At 43.8% G+C, this 16,260-nt stretch overlaps 1 protein-coding gene across 3 annotated transcripts in view; it reads left to right on the plus strand.

Moving 5' to 3' along the window:
* LOC135526014 (peroxidasin-like) overlaps nucleotides 1-16,260 on the plus strand; it is a 97,685-nt gene that overhangs the window by 78,752 nt on the left and 2,673 nt on the right. For all 3 annotated transcript variants that reach the window (XM_064954033.1, XM_064954034.1, XM_064954035.1), the window contains 7 exons: nucleotides 1-768; nucleotides 943-1,439; nucleotides 1,544-1,678; nucleotides 1,830-2,038; nucleotides 14,192-14,306; nucleotides 14,487-14,619; nucleotides 15,597-15,710. The exon at nucleotides 1-768 is cut by the window's left edge and continues 239 nt beyond it. In XM_064954033.1, the coding sequence (XP_064810105.1) occupies nucleotides 1-768; nucleotides 943-1,439; nucleotides 1,544-1,678; nucleotides 1,830-2,038; nucleotides 14,192-14,306; nucleotides 14,487-14,619; nucleotides 15,597-15,710 (1,971 nt within the window). The remainder of the gene's footprint in view (nucleotides 769-942; nucleotides 1,440-1,543; nucleotides 1,679-1,829; nucleotides 2,039-14,191; nucleotides 14,307-14,486; nucleotides 14,620-15,596; nucleotides 15,711-16,260) is intronic.

Here is a 16,260-nt window from a genome sequence, read left to right on the forward strand (position 1 = left end):
AGCGGCCGGCAACAGCACGGCCATGCCCTGCCCCTGCCCCGCCTCGTCTCCACCACCATGATCGGCACGGAGACCGTCACCCCGGACGACCGCTACACCCACATGCTGATGCAATGGGGGCAGTTCCTGGACCACGATCTGGATTCCACCGTTGCCGCCCTCAGCCAGTCACGTTTCTCCGACGGCCAGCTGTGCACTAACGTGTGCACCAACGACGCACCTTGCTTCCCCATCCAGTTCCCCCCGGGGGACCCTCGGCAGGCGCGCAGCGGAGCGCGCTGCATGTTCTTCGTGCGCTCCAGCCCCGTCTGCGGCAGCGGTATGACGTCCCTCCTCATGAACAGCGTGTTTCCACGGGAACAGATCAACCAGCTGACGTCATACATCGACGCGTCCAACGTGTACGGCAGCTCACGCCACGAGTCGGAGGAGGTCCGCGACCTGGCCAGTCAGAGGGGTCTGCTGAGGCAGGGCATCGTCCAACGCTCTGGGAAGCCCCTGCTACCCTTCGCCACGGGGCCCCCGACAGAGTGTATGAGGGATGAGAATGAGAGCCCCATCCCCTGCTTTCTGGCCGGAGACCACAGGGCTAACGAGCAGCTGGGTCTGACATCCATGCACACAGTGTGGTTCAGGGAACACAACCGCGTGGCTACAGAGCTGCTCCGACTCAACCCACACTGGGACGGAGACACCATCTACCACGAAGCAAGGAAGATAGTTGGCGCACAGATGCAGCACATCACCTACAATCACTGGCTGCCCAAGGTGAGAACCTGCACTTCTCTCCCTCATAATATAATTATTCTTCTTTCTCATACTCTAACATAGGGTTTTGTGAAAGGTCTTCAGATTGATGAAAGGTACTGTGTCTGTAAGTAATTAAAAGTATGATGTGGACTATAATATTGATGATGATGATGATTTCACCCCCTCCCTCAGGTCCTGGGTGACGCGGGGATGAAGCTGATTGGTGACTACCGTGGCTACAACCCCAACGTCAACGCCGGCATCCTCAACGCCTTCGCCACGGCCGCCTTCCGCTTCGGACACACCCTCATCAACCCCATCCTGTACCGGTTGGATGAGAACTTCCAGCCCATCCCCCAGGGCCACATCTCCCTACACCGCGCCTTCTTCTCTCCCTTCCGCATCGTCAACGAAGGGGGCATTGACCCCCTGCTGCGGGGCCTGTTCGGTGTGGCGGGGAAGATGCGCGTGTCGACCCAGCTGTTGAACACGGAGCTGACGGAGAGGCTCTTCTCCATGGCCCACTCCGTGGCGCTGGATCTGGCCGCCATGAACATCCAGAGAGGAAGGGATCACGGGATACCGCCCTACAACGACTACCGGACCTTCTGTAACCTGACCTCAGCACAGAGCTTTGATGACCTGAGGAACGAGATCAAGAACCCCCAAGTCAGGGAGAAGCTACAGAGGTATGTTAGCTATGAGGCTTTCAGGAAACTCACCCCTGGATAAATCAAGGTTAAATTACTGTATTACCTTATCAAAAACAATCTGTGCTTTTCTCTCTCTCCAGGCTATACGGCACTCCCCTGAACATCGACCTGTTCCCTGCTCTGATGGCTGAGGACCTAGTTCCTGGGAGCCGGCTGGGGCCCACCCTTATGTGTCTGCTGGCTGCCCAGTTCAAACGACTCAGAGACGGGGACCGGTGAGCTCACATCCCCTCAGCTACCAATTCTAGTCAGATTACTTTTTCCCTCCCTTTCAGAAGGATGAGATAGTTACAGAAGGGTAGCCTTTATATTTATGGTGTGTTTACAGATAACTAGTGTAACCTTCCCTCCTCCTGGTGCTACCAGGTTTTGGTATGAAAACCCAGGTGTTTTCACCCCGGCCCAGCTGACCCAGCTGAAGCAGGCGTCTCTGACAAGGGTGCTGTGTGACAACGGTGACAACATCACCCGTATCCAGCAGGACGTGTTCAACGTGGCAGAGCTGCCCCACGGATACGGCAGCTGTGATGACATCCCCAACATTGACCTGCGCATGTGGCAGGACTGCTGCGAAGGTGGGTCACATGGAATATAACACACGTTATTCACATTGATGCTGTGTCTTGAAGGACTCCTTCTTCCCTAGATAGTCCACTACATTTTGCCATAGGCATAAGCTGTGCTCGAATACTCATACTAACCACACTACCATACTATTTGTGACGTGAATTGACTATATAGTATGCTTATTGGTCATAGTATGGATATTCTGTTGAAGTCGGAAGTTTACATGACATTTAATCCTAGTAACAATTCCCTGTTTTAGGTTAGTTAGGATCACCACTTTGTTTTAAGAATGTGAAATGTCAGAATAATAGGAGAGATAATGATTTATTTCAGCTTTTATTTCTTTCATCACATTCCCAGTGGGTCAGAAGTTTACATACACTCAATTAGTATTTGGTAGCATTGCCTTTAAATTGTTTAACTTGGGTCAAACATTTCAGGGTAGCTTTCATCAAGCTTCCCACAATAAGTTGGGTGAAATTTGGTCCGTTCCTCCTGACAGAGCTGGTGTAACGGAGTCAGGTTTGTGGGCCTCCTTGCTCGCACACGCTTTTTCAGTTCTGCCCACAAATTTTTTAGGATTGCGGTCAGTGCTTTGTGATGGCCACTCCAATACCTTGACTTTGTTGTCCTTAAGCCATTTTGCCACAACTTTGAAGTATGCTTGGGGTCATTGTCCAGTTGGAAGACCCATTTGCGACCAAGCTTTAACTTCCTGACTGATGTCTTGAGATGTTGCTTCAATATATCCACATAATTTTCCTTCTTTTTGATGCCATCTATTTTGTGAAGTGCACCAGTCCCTCCTGCAGCAAATCACCCCCACAACATGATGCTGCCACCCCCGTGCTTCACGGTTGGTATGGTGTTCTTCGGCTGGCAAGCCTCCCCCTTTTTCTTCCAAACATAACGATGGTCATTATGGCCAAAATAGTTATATTTTTGTTTCAACAGACCAGAGGACATTTCTCCAAAAAGTATGATCTTTGTACCCATGTGCAGTTGCAAACCGTAGTCTTGCTTTTTTATGGCGCTCAGCAAGGAAGAAGCAGTGGCTTCTTCCTTGCTGAGCGGCCTTTCAGGTTATGTCGATATAGGACTCGTTTTACTGTGGATATAGATACTTTTGTACCCGTTTCCTCCAGCATCTTCACAAGGTCTTTTGCTATTGTTCTGGGATTGATTTTCAGTTTTCGCACCAAAGTATGTTCATCTTCAGGAGACAGAATGCGTCTCTTCCTGAGCGGTATGACGGCTGCGTGGTCCCATAGTGTTTATACTTGCGTACTATTGTTTGTACAGATGAACGTGGTAACTTCAGGCATTTGGAATTTGGATTGCTCCCAAGGACGAACCAGACTTGTGGAGGTCTACAATTTTGAGATCTTGGCTGATTTCTTTTGATTTTCCCATGATGTCAAGCAAAGAGGCACTGAGGTTGAAGGTAGGCCTTGAAATACATCCACAGGTACACCTCCAATTAACTCCAATTATGTCAATTAGCATATCAGAAGCTTCTAACGCCATGACATAATTTTCTGGGGTGTTTTTCCAAGCTGTTTAAAGACACAGTCAACTTAGTGTATGTAAACTTCCGACTTCAATTGTAGTTAGTATGCCAAAAGTTCCCAGGTGTCAAACTAAATTCCCCAAAATATGTATTTTACACGCAGAGGACACTTTTCCCGTACTTTAGGGCCCATAATACTATTCTTCAGGAAATGGGCGTGGCTTCACTTCGTTTTCAGATTTGAAGAAAATGGTGGAAAATATGTAGCTGAAGTACAAGAGATACAAATGAATTAATTTTAACAAATGTTAAGAAGATCTTGAGCAATGTAGTCAAGTATTGCCTTTTCAAATAAGTTACCTTACACGTTATGTTGGTTGACAATTTGTTAGGTAGGCTGTCCTTACGAACCACATAGCATATCATTACAGTAGTATATGCCGGTATGTTGTTAGCTAACGTCAGTTGGCTACTTATGCATCAAACTTGCCACTATATTAACTATAGGCTAACTAACTACCCAATGTTTATTTGATTTTTCCCGTCATTCTTAGCTTAGCTAAATGGTATACTTGTTGTGTGTTCTCAATGGACATTCAGGTGCAAATTCATTCGATTTCAGAGCACTTTCGTCTGAGTGTACCAGAGCGCAGAATAATGAATTTACGAGCGCAGTTACAGTCACCAATGCTCTGGATAACATGAAAACTGCCTAACCAGCTCTGCTAGGGCGAGTAAAATGGTCAGAGTGGTTCATTTGTATCTGGAAGTAGCTAGCAAGCTAACCAACGTTAGATTGGAAAGTCAGAACGCTCAAATCAACACTACTCCTCGATTTGAGTGTCCAGTGTGCGCTCCGACAGCGAAACGCTCAGAATTTACATGCTGACAATCTGACAACGCTCTGAATTTACGAGCGCACTCTAGCACTCCAGATTGAATTTAAGAACACACCCGAAGTCGTAAAATATCTAAGTAGTAATTTGTTATGCTAACTAGCTTGCAAGAGGTTGCATAGTGATAGGTTTGGTTTCTGAGCCTTTTATATTATTAATCATTCGGTATAATAGAGACATGAGGGGTGCCATAATGATGCTTGGGAGAGGCTGAGTGCAGGGAAAATGATCACATGTAGCAGTACTGATAAGGGGAAGAACCGTTTAAGGCCCATATCACTCATCTCCCTGCGTAGAAATAATGATGCAATGTTTAGTGATAACGAGGAGACTCCACCCAAAGTGAGTTATGTATACTACCACAGGTGAATCCATGTTTTTGTCTAATGCAGCTGTATTGACCCTCTGAACAGAATAAACTTGGTTTAACCTTTCTAGAGCAGGCGTTCAGCTAGCGGAACCCCTTGACAACATTCCGCTGAAAAGGCAGCGTGCGAAATTCAAAAATATTTTTGGGAAATATGTAACTTTCACACATTAACAAGTCCAATACAGCAAATGAAAGATAAACATCTTGTTCATCTACCCACCATGTCCGATTTAAAAAATGCTTTACAGCGAAAGCACCACATATGATTATGTTAGGTGATAGCCAAGTCAAACACAGCCATTTTTCCAGACAAAGATAGGAGTCATAAAAAGCAGAAATATAGATCAAATGAATCACTAACCTTTGATGATCTTCATCAGATGACACTCATAGGACATCATGTTACACAATACATGCATGTATTGTTCGATAATGTGCATATTTATATCCAAAAATCTCAGTTTACATTGGCTCGTTATGTGCAGTAATGTTTTGATTCCAAATCATTTGGTGATTTTGCAGAAATACTCATACTAAACATTGATAAAGATACAACTGTTATTCACAGAATTAAGGATAGACTTCTCCTTAATGCAACCGCTGTGTCAGATTTTTTTTTAAACTTTTCTGAAAAAGCATAATCTGAGAACGGCGCTCAGAGCCCAATCCAATCAGAGAAATAGCCGCCATTTTGGAGTCAACAGGCATTAGAAATAACACTAAATATTCACTTACCTTTGATGATCTTAATGAGAAGGCACTCCCAGGAATCCCAGTTCGACAATAAATGATGATGATCATTTATGTCCAAATAGCCACTTGTTGTTAGCGTGTTCAGCCCAGTAACGCCAGGCCAGGACAGCCCACGACGCCAGGACAGCAGAATCAATCACCACCTTCCGGAGACACCTGAAACCCCACCTCTTCAAGGAATACCTAGGATAGGATAAGTAATCCTTCCCCCCTTAAATGATTTAGATGCACTATTGTAAAGTGGCTGTTCCACTGGATGTCAGAAGGTGAATTCACCAATTTGTAAGTCGCTCTGGATAAGAGCGTCTGCTAAATGACTTAAATGTAATGTAAATGTAATCCATCTTCATGAGGCGCAAGCCCTTCGTCCAGACAAAAACTCAAAAAGTTCCATTACAGGTCGTAGACACAAGTCAAACGATGTATGGAATCGATCTTTAGGATGTTTTTAACATAAAACATCAATTATCTTCCAATTGGAGAATTCCTATGTCTGAAGAAAAGCACTGGAACAAGAGCTAACTCTGTCGGGAGCGAGCGCCACAAGCCTGTGACACTCTGCCAGACCACTGAATCAAACAGGTCTCATGAGCCCCTCCTTTATAGTAGAATCCTCAAACCAGTTTCTAAAGACGGTTGACATCTAGTGGAAGCCGTAGGAAGTGCAACTTGACTCCATAGACACTGTGTATTCGGTAGGCCAAAAATTTGAAAAACTACAAACCTCAGATATCCCAGTTCCTGGTTGGATTTCTCTCAGGTTTTCACCTGCCATATGAGTTATGTTATACTCACAGACATCATTCAAACAGTTTTAGAAACTTCAGAGTGTTTTCCATCCAATACAAATAATAATAAGCATGTAATAGCATCTGGGACAGAGTAGGAGGCAGTTCACTCTGGGCACGCTATTCATCCAAAAGTGAAAATGCTGCCCCGTATCCCTAAAATGTTAAATCTTTCATATAATCCGTTGAGTTTGTTCTCGGAAAATTAGATCCTGACGATAGCAACAGCATCAATTTCCGGTAGACAGGCGACGAGCTAGTAGACTCAACTGAAAGGTTACTGTTAGCTTACAGTATACTTAAATTAACTAATAGTATATGATATATCTAGTATATCCTCATTAAGTATGTAGTATACTGTATGTTAGTATGGGTATTCGAACACAGCTCTAGTGTGTTGTCTTTCTATGTGGCTTTGTTCCAATGTAGCGATCTGTGGGAATTGGGAGTCTCTGGGCTTGGTTGTGTTGATGCTGTGTTACACACTTGTGGACTGTGGCTAAGGTACAAACTTCTTCAGTCAACTTCCTCTTCTCCTTGACATCATCAGAATGGAATGATTTTTAGAACATGCTGCTTCCATCTTGCATACAAATAAAGAACGCTACCAAGACTGGTACTCGGGGTTACATAGTGTCAATGTTCCGACGTTTAGTTCTGTGGAACGTGTAGTCGGAAGCAGCAGGACAAGGATCCAGTTCTCTGGCGTGTTGTGCTAACATTCGATTAGGAGGCACCTGACTGGGCTTTGTGTGTAATCATTGGTCAGTACCCCACAGTGTTTTAAAGAGCATTTACAAAAGTTTGACATTGTGCATTTGTCTGATAGTGACTGCTGTCATGTGAAAACATCAAGCGAGATAAGATAGTGAAGAGATTAAATAATTAACATATCTCCAGGCTTCATCTTCTCACAGTGAAAATGGGCTTTGACTCGGGCAGGGCTTGGGTATCTTTTGAATTGATTGGTGTCTCAAATGTACCTTTGATCAACATTAGAGCAAATGCAATGGGTTATTTAGCTGATTTTGGTAGTGTGTTTGTCTTGAGAGATGAAGAGAATCAGCTACCTCTTCTGTTGTACCCTATTACCATCTGACCCCAGAACTGCTGTTACATAGCCAGGATTTTTAAGAGATTTTACAGTGTGATTGTAGGGGCTAGAGATTATATTGAGAGTTAAAGCCCTGATGTTGTTCATTCTATCCCAGGATTCTATTTACTAACCCAGCAGGATACAATGGGATGACAGTAGGTACACATTTGAGAGCTTTCAGTGGGAGTTTGTCTCGCTTCATCCACATTATTTGGTTAACGTGTCGTCAGCCAATTCACCAATTTACTGAATTTGCCAAAGCATGCGGTAGTAGTGTCTGGGGTGCACAAGAGGTTTTCATATTTGGAGAGCAGCTGAATGTTCGCTCCAACAAACCCCTGAGTGGATGAATCTGAGCCTCTTATTCTGGGTGGCTGGGTGAGAATACAGGACTTCTGCGAGCAGTGGGCTATTACACATAATAAGCTATTTACTCCCTACTGTGAGACACACTCCAGTCGCCATGCATTTTCCATTGGATCATTTGAATATGTTGGCTGAAGGCACGAAACATTTGTATTCATGTGGATACTGTGGTGTGCTGGTCCTGTGTGGCTCAGTTGGTAGAGCATGGTGCTTGCAACACCAGGGTTGTTGGTTCAATTCCCACAGGGGACATATACACAAAATGTATCCACTCACTACTGTAATTTGCTCTGGAAAAGAGTGTCTGCCAAATGACAAAATGTTAAATGTGGGGGATGTTTCACCCCACTCGTCCGCCACCCTTTGGTAAATCACATTTTATTGGTCACAGGCGCCGAATACTGTAAAGGATTATTTACGAGCCCATTCCCATTAATGTAGAGTTAAAAAGTAAGAAAAATATTTGCAAAAAGAAACAAATAAGGACATAGTAACGCAATAAAAGAACAATAGCGAGGCTAGATACAAGCAGAACCAATACAGAGTCAATGTGCAGGGGTACCAGGTAGTTGAGGTAAATTAGGTAATAGAGCATGTACATGTAGGTAAGGGTAAAAGGGAATAGGCAATCAGGATAGATAATAAACATTGTGTGTGTGTGTGTGTGTGTGTGTGTGTGTGTGTGTGTGTGTGTGTGTGTGTGTGTGTGTGTGTGTGTGTGTGTGTGTGTGTGTGTGTGTGTGTGTGTGTGTGTGTGTGTGTGTGTGTGTCTTTCGGAGTGTCAGTGTTGTATCTGTGAGTGTGAGTTTAGTGAGTGTGCATTGAGTCAGTGCAAAAATAGAACAACTAAAAAAAAAATGGGGTCAATGTAAATAGTCCAGGTAGCCATGGATTAACTGCTCAGCAGTCTTATGGCTTGCGAGTGGAAGCAGTTCGGGAGACTTTTAGTCCCAAACTCCGGTACCGCTTGAAATCTCCATAGACAAACATTGACAGTAGAATGGCCTTACTGAAGAGCTCAGTGACTTTCAATGTGGCACCGTCATAGGTTGCCACCTTTCCAACAAATCAGTTTGTCAAATTTCTGCCCTGCTAGAGCTGCCCAGGTCAACTGTAAGTGCTGTTATTGTGAAGTAGAAACGTCAAGGAGCAACAACGGCTCAGCCGTGAAGTGGTAAGACACACAAGCTCACAGAACGGGACTGCCAAAATCGTCTGTCCTCGGTTGCAACACTCACATTTAAGTCATTTAGCAGACGCTCTTATCCAGAGCGACTTACAAATTGGTGAATTCACCTTCTGACATCCACTCACTACCGAGTTCCAAACTGCCTCTGGAAGCAACGTCAGCACAACAACTGTTTGATCCAGTTTCCAAGATCCAGTTTCAGAGGGATGTGGTTAGTCCCAGAGTACTTAGCTTAGTGATGAGATTGGAGGTCAGTATGGTGTTGAATGCTGAGCTGTAGTCAATGAACAGCATTCTCATGTACGGTGCATTCAGAAAGTATTCAGACACCTTGACTTGAACCACATTTTGTTTATCTTACAGCCTTATTCTAAAAGGGATTACATTTATTTTCCCCTTGTGAATCTACACACAATACCCCATGATGACAAAGCAACAAATGTTTTTTAGAATTTGCAAATGTGTAAAAAATAAAAACTGAAATATCATATTTACATAAGTATTCTGACCCTTTACTTTGTTGAAGCACCTTTGACAGCGATTACAGCCACCAGTCTTATTGAGTTTGACTAAACAAGCTTGGCACACCTGTATTTGGGGAGTTTCTCCCATTCCCAGTGTCACTTAACAGCTATTTTCAGGTCTCTCCAGAGATGTTCGATCAGGTTCAAGTCTGGGCTCTGGCTGGGCCACTCAAGGACATTCAAAGACTTATCCCAAAGCCAGTCCTGCGTTGTCTTGGATGTGTGCTTAGGGTCGTTGTCCTGTTGGAAGGTGAACTTTCTTTCCTCCAGATGTGACCCTTGGCATTCAGGCCAAACAGTTCAATCTTGGTTCCATCAGACCAGAGAATCTTGTTTCTCATGGTCTAAGAGTCTTTAGGTGCCTTTTGGCAAACTCCAAGTGGGCTGTCATGTGCCTTTTACAGAGAAGTGGCTTCCATCTGGCCACGCTACAATAAAGGCCTGATTGGTGGAGTGCTGCAGAGATGGTTGTCCATCTGGAAGCTTCTCCCATTTCCACAGAGAACTCTGGAGCTCTGTCAGAGTGACCATTCGGTTCTTGGTCACCTCTCTGACCAATGCCCTTCCCCACCGATTGCTCAGTTTTGCTGGGCGACCAGCTCTAGGAATATTCTTGGTGGTTCCAACTTCTTCCATTTAAGAATGATGGAGGCCACTGTGTTCTTGGGGACCTTCAATGTAGCAGAAATGTTTTAGTAGCCTTCCCCAGAAATAAAGTATCTGTTTTTTTATTTTAATAAATTTGCAAATATATATTTTTTTAACTATCGTTTTTTAGCCCATAGATTTTGTTGTAATGTTTGAGTCACTCAAATATCATATGAATACAAATTAAACATGGCAAAATGTATAGAATTGCAAGAAAATGAGCTTCAAAACTGCAACATTTTCTCTGCACCCCATGGCAAAATGTGTAGAATTGCAAGAAATAAGGGGATGTTCCCCAATGCTGGAAGGGGGGCCTGAGTGAAAAAGTTTTGGAACCATTGCAATAGAGATTGCGTCATTTGTGGATCTGTTGAGGCGGTATGTGAATTGGAGTGGGTCCAGGATTTCTGGAATGATGGTATTAATGTGAGCCATGACTAGCCAAAAAGCATTTCATGGCTACAGATGTGAGTACTACGGGGCGGTAGTCATTTAGACAGGTTACCTTGGCGTTCTTGTGCACAGGGACTGTGGTGGTTTGCTTGAAACATGTAGACTGTAATATGGTAATTCATCAATTAATAGCGAAATGAACAAATGTCAGAAATCAAGTCAAGAATGCCATTATGTCTGTATCAAAATCAGCATTGGACAACAGCCAACTAGTTTAATCAGCCTTTGCTATGAGCTCAGATAATTCCCCTTGAGAATTTAAGAGCCAGACCAAATTTTGGGATTAAATATATGACTCTGCTTTAACCTCTAGCGTCGAGCAATCCCGTATCCGGGAGCGTAATCATAGCCTCAAGCTCATTAGCATAATGCAACGTTAACTATTCATGAAAATCGCAAATGAAATGAAAGAAATATATTCACTCACAAGCTTAGCCTTTTGTTAACAACACTGTCATCTCAGATTTTCAAAATATGTTTTTCAACCATCGCTACACAAGCATTTGTGTAAGAGGTATTGATAGCTAGCATAGCATTAGCCTAGCATTCAGCAGGCAACATTTTCACAAAAACAAGAAAAGCATTCAAATAAAATAATTTACCTTTGAAGAACTTCGGATGTTTTCAATGAGGAGACTCTCAGTTAGATAGCAAATGTTCAGTTTTTCCAAAAAGATTATTTGTGTAGGAGAAATCGCTCCGTTTTGTTCATCATGTTTGGCTAAGAAAACCCCCCGTAAATTCAGTCATTACAACGCCAAACTTTTTTCCAAATTAACTCCATAATATCGACAGAAACATGGCAAACGTTGTTTAGAATCAATCCTCAAGGTGTTTTTCACATATCTATTCGATGATAAATCATTCCTGGCAGTTGTGTTTCTCCTCTGAAGAAAATGGAAAAATGCACGCAGCTGGAGATTACGCAATAATTTCGACGGAGGACACCAAGCGGGCACCTGGTAAATGTAGTCTCTTATGGTCAATCTTCCAATGATATGCCTACAAATACGTCACAATGCTGCAGACACCGTGAGGAAATGACAGAAAGTGTAGGCTCATTCCTGGCGCTTTCGCAGCCATATAAGGAGACATTGGAACACAGCGCCTTCAGAATCTGGGCCATTTCCTGTGGCACTCACAGATAATATCTTTGCAGTTTTGGAAACGTCAGAGTGTTGTCTTTCCAAAGCTGTCAATTATATGCATCGTCGAGCATCTTTTCGTGACAAAATATCTTGTTTAAAACGGGAAAGTTTTTTTATCCAAAAATTAAAAGAGCGCCCCCTATATCGAAGAAGTTAATAAAGGGCGCTCTGTGTCTCTTATCCTTAGATGATTGTTTTCCTTTCTTCTCTCGGATCTGACCCTGGATTCATTTAGCCTTCACAAATGAACATGGGAAAAGACAAGATAATAAACAGTGGATATCCTGTCAGTGGTGAGGGTCAGACTTGGATAGGGTCAGAGGAGAAGAGGACAGAGTAAATGCATTTTCACAAAAAGCACTTGTCTTTCAAATACATTGCTACAGTTGTTAGTTTGCTAACTAGTGAATTTTTGCCATATTATCATAGACATGGTATAATTCAAAAGACCTCTAAACAAGTTATGGCATCAAGAACGAGATACAACTAACTGAAACAAGCCACCTATGATTCCCCACATGGCAGCTTCCTGTCATTGTTGCTAGCAATCTGATCAGAATCATACCAATGTTTTGTCACTCATTTTGTTGCCCAGAGTCTTCGTGGATTACTCTACACTGAGCCAGAGTCAGTAGCCGCAGCATCGCCCAACATCTATATCTGAACAGATTGGCTAGTGAAACACACACTTGGCACTCTGATTGGACCAGCAAACTGTCAATCAACACAGGATCTGGTGCAAGGAAAACGTCAAATTATAGGGAGAGAGGGTTGTCATAATAAATAAATATGCAGCTCCAAAAAAAATTGGTGATCAAGAATATTAACTGTAATTATTACTTTGGTGAAGATGCACCATAGGCGCGGCTCTCCAAACTCACGCCAGTGGAGTTATTTTTGGATTCTGTCGAAATGTTTGATATTGCTTTCACACGTTTAAATGCATAGGCCCTATGTGGTAAATCTTTATTTATAATACTACAGCAATTGATATCGTGTCGTCATTCCATCCCCGTACCGTGTATTGCAACACATCAACATTTCTGTGTCACGTTTCATAGGTCTACAATACATTTCCAGTTAGCCAACCATTTGTTCCCCTGCTCTGAATGGGCGCGATGTTTATAGTGCACATGAACGTTCGCAAGTCTCATGAGGTAGAAGTTCTGTTTATTTAATTAAATGTAACATTTCCTTGATTTATATTTCCCTGATTACGTCGGAGTTCCATGTGTCTGTGTCCTACGTTCTAGACGATTTTGCTATAGCAGCCCCCGTGCCTCAGTGCGTATAGAAATAGTCTACGTGGCCTGCGTTCCACGAATTGGAGTCAGAACGTTGAATAAGAGAAAATTGTTGTTCCACGTATGCATGGTGTTGAAATATCATTAGCACTCGTTAAGTCTGATTGAAGACAAATATACCAATGTAACAATGGATGTGGAAATTGCCTTTTAAATTATTGAATCAGCTTATTCGTTGTAATTGCCAATTGGGTAATTGTATGGTCCTGGGGGCCAAAGTTCGGCTGTATACTCTCCCCCTTTACCTGTGTTGGTTCAGATAGGACAGGTTAATCCTGACACAGAGGTGATTTATTTTGGGCTATTGCCCGTGTACATCTGTGAATATTTGGTAAATCTACTTGTATATTTTGTATAATATGACACTTTCATCAATGGATCACCAAGACCTGGAAATAAATCTACACTCTGAGCACTTCAACCTGCCCTGCCTTTTGCTGATTACAGGCCCCTACCACTGCTACAATGTCTATATTTTACAATTACATAGGCTAATTCAACTAATAAAAATGGCTGACTGGTAGCCTCAATAAGTAGACAAAGATGTGTATTTGAAGTAATTTGCATGTATAGATTTTTTTTACTGGACTTGAAAACTTCTGACTGGACTTGACTTGCTGTTAGAATGCAAGTCGTGGACTTGACTCCAGTCTTGACCTGTTCTACTTGGGACTCGACTTGAGACTCGGACCTTGTCCCACCTCTGTGGCCTTCTAACCCTGCGATGCGAGCTTAACAATTTTGTGACTTTGTCAGGCAACCTGTCTATAAGGTGTGTGCATGTGTTTGAGGGCTGGTGAGATGAGTGTATTATCTGTTCTAGGACCAGTCTGAATGGCCTTGTGTGGGAAGGTGGCCTCTCATTAGCTCTGCTCTCAGATCAGCTCTTTGAAGTGTGATGAAAGGGGACTGGCAGATGAAGTGGTGTGTATCCAGGGAAGATCCCCCACCTACCACCCACCACACTGTACTAAGGTGTGAGTGAGAGACACATCACAGCCAAGACTGCACAGTCCATGGGCCCTGGGTTTTAACTCATTGGTCTTTATGCAATCTGAGTTTCCTGATATGCCCCGTTGACTAAATTGTGAGTTTTTGTACTCCCCCCCCCCCCAGACTGCAGGACCAAGGGTCAGTTCAACGCCCTGTCCTACCATTTCAGAGGGCGCAGGTCAGTGGATCAGAGCTCTGCCGAGATGAAGCCTGCCAACAGCATACAGCAGAACATCAGGTAACTACTAATGTTACTTGTTTGGTACCTTGTCATTCTCTGACTACATTAAGTTCCTTGGATGTGATAACCATTCTGCATCATTGCTAACAACTGTGGTGACTAAAACTATTATAACTTACAAAGTTATGCTATAATAAGGTTGTGCTGAATTTTGGGGTGTGTTTTCTTACATTCCAGCCCAGCTGAAGACGCTACTGAAAATCTTGTGAATGTCACCCTCACCTCACAACAAAGCACTGAACCCTCGCTGAATGACTTCCAAGACTTTGTCGTAGACATGCAGAAGACAATCACAAGTTTACGAAAGCAGGTGAGAGCAGTTGTATCCTGCACACAGGCTACATAAGCTGGGTTTGTTCGTCACGACTTGAGTGTTACCCCAATTTCATTCTGGCTGCTCAGCACACATTCAAACAGCAACAACGGGTATTTTTGGGGTAGTGATTTGAGTGCTTATTTCCCTCCTTCCTTTACGCTGCAAGTCCAGACATGTTCAGCTCAGGCTCTTACAGGTAGAACCCATACGGAACCGTGTAGAATCCAGACACTGTTCAAATATTATGATTATTAGCCTATTTTCAATATCCCCAGATTGAATGTGATATGCTGCCTGAGGGTAGATGATCATGTAGCATGTAGCACACTGGGGTGGGATGAAGGAGAACTAACGGTGCTGTAGGCTAACATGGCTTTGATTAAGTCCTCAGCGGTATAGAGGATTTAAACAGACCGGGCCCCGAGTCCCAGCTTTGGCCCCTCTGTGTGCTGCCTAGGTCTTTCTATGCTAAGGGAGGGTTATTGATTGTATGTCGATGGTTAAATAAATCTAGGTTGTTCGCGTGACTCGTATTATAGGAAAGACGTAGGCGGTGCGTGTGTACATATGTGCGCACGTGCTTTGGGTGGCGCTCTCATCTTCAGTTAGCTGAGAAAGATGGCATCACGGGCCTCATGGGGTGCATGGCCAATATAGCACGGCTAAGGACTGTTCTTAGGGATGGCACAATGCGGAGTGCCTGGACACAGCCTTTAGCCGTGGTATAGTGTCCATATATCAGAAACCCCTGAGGAGCCTTATTGCTATTATAAACTCGTTACCAACGTAATTGGATCAGTAAAACTAAATGTTTTGTTATAGCCGGGGTATACGGGCTGATATACCATGGCTTTCAGCCAATCAGAATTCAGGACTGTAACCACCTAGTTCATAAAATAGTCTAACCTGGCTCTCCATGCCTCCTTTTCTTCATCTCCATTTACCCCTCCTGTCTCTGTCTGTCTGTGCAGATTAAACGACTAGAAGCTCGTCTGAGTAAGACAGACTGCACTGATGCGGCAGGTCGTGAGCGATCGGACGGAGAGAGGTGGAAGAATGATCCATGTTCCACATGCGAGTGCAAAGTGTGTACACACACAGACACACGTCTCCATACAGACCACACACACAAGTGCACACTACACAAAGACTTGCACAACCACAGTCTATTCACCACCCAATCCTCAACAGGCACACAGTGCGATGTGTACAATATATTCACTTTTCACATTAACACCCATTTTATCAGACCTGTCTGCCATTAGGGGCCTCTTCCCACACCTTTTTACACTGGCCGGAGTTGGGCTAACTGATTACATTGACAGTGCCAGCACCACTCCGCTCAGCACCATGCCAGTGCCAGAATCCACCTGTCCTGTCCTGTTCATTGGCCAGCATTACATCCTCTCTCTCTACCTTTTGGCAGTACCAACCTTCTGGCACGGCAGGCCCATGTACAGTATGTCACCTTTCTGCTTGACCAACTCATTTGATCTCTTTATCTCCATGACTCTCTCGTCTCTCACTGTTCTGACTGTTGGCAGAGGGGAAGGTCTCTCATGCCAAACCTGACGGTCCCCCTCTCTTTCTCTCCCTCAATCTCTCTCTATCTCTTTTTTTCTTCCCTCACTCCAG

The sequence above is a fragment of the Oncorhynchus masou genome, chromosome 32, assembly GCF_036934945.1.
Source record: "Oncorhynchus masou masou isolate Uvic2021 chromosome 32, UVic_Omas_1.1, whole genome shotgun sequence".
Lineage (NCBI taxonomy): Eukaryota > Metazoa > Chordata > Actinopteri > Salmoniformes > Salmonidae > Oncorhynchus > Oncorhynchus masou.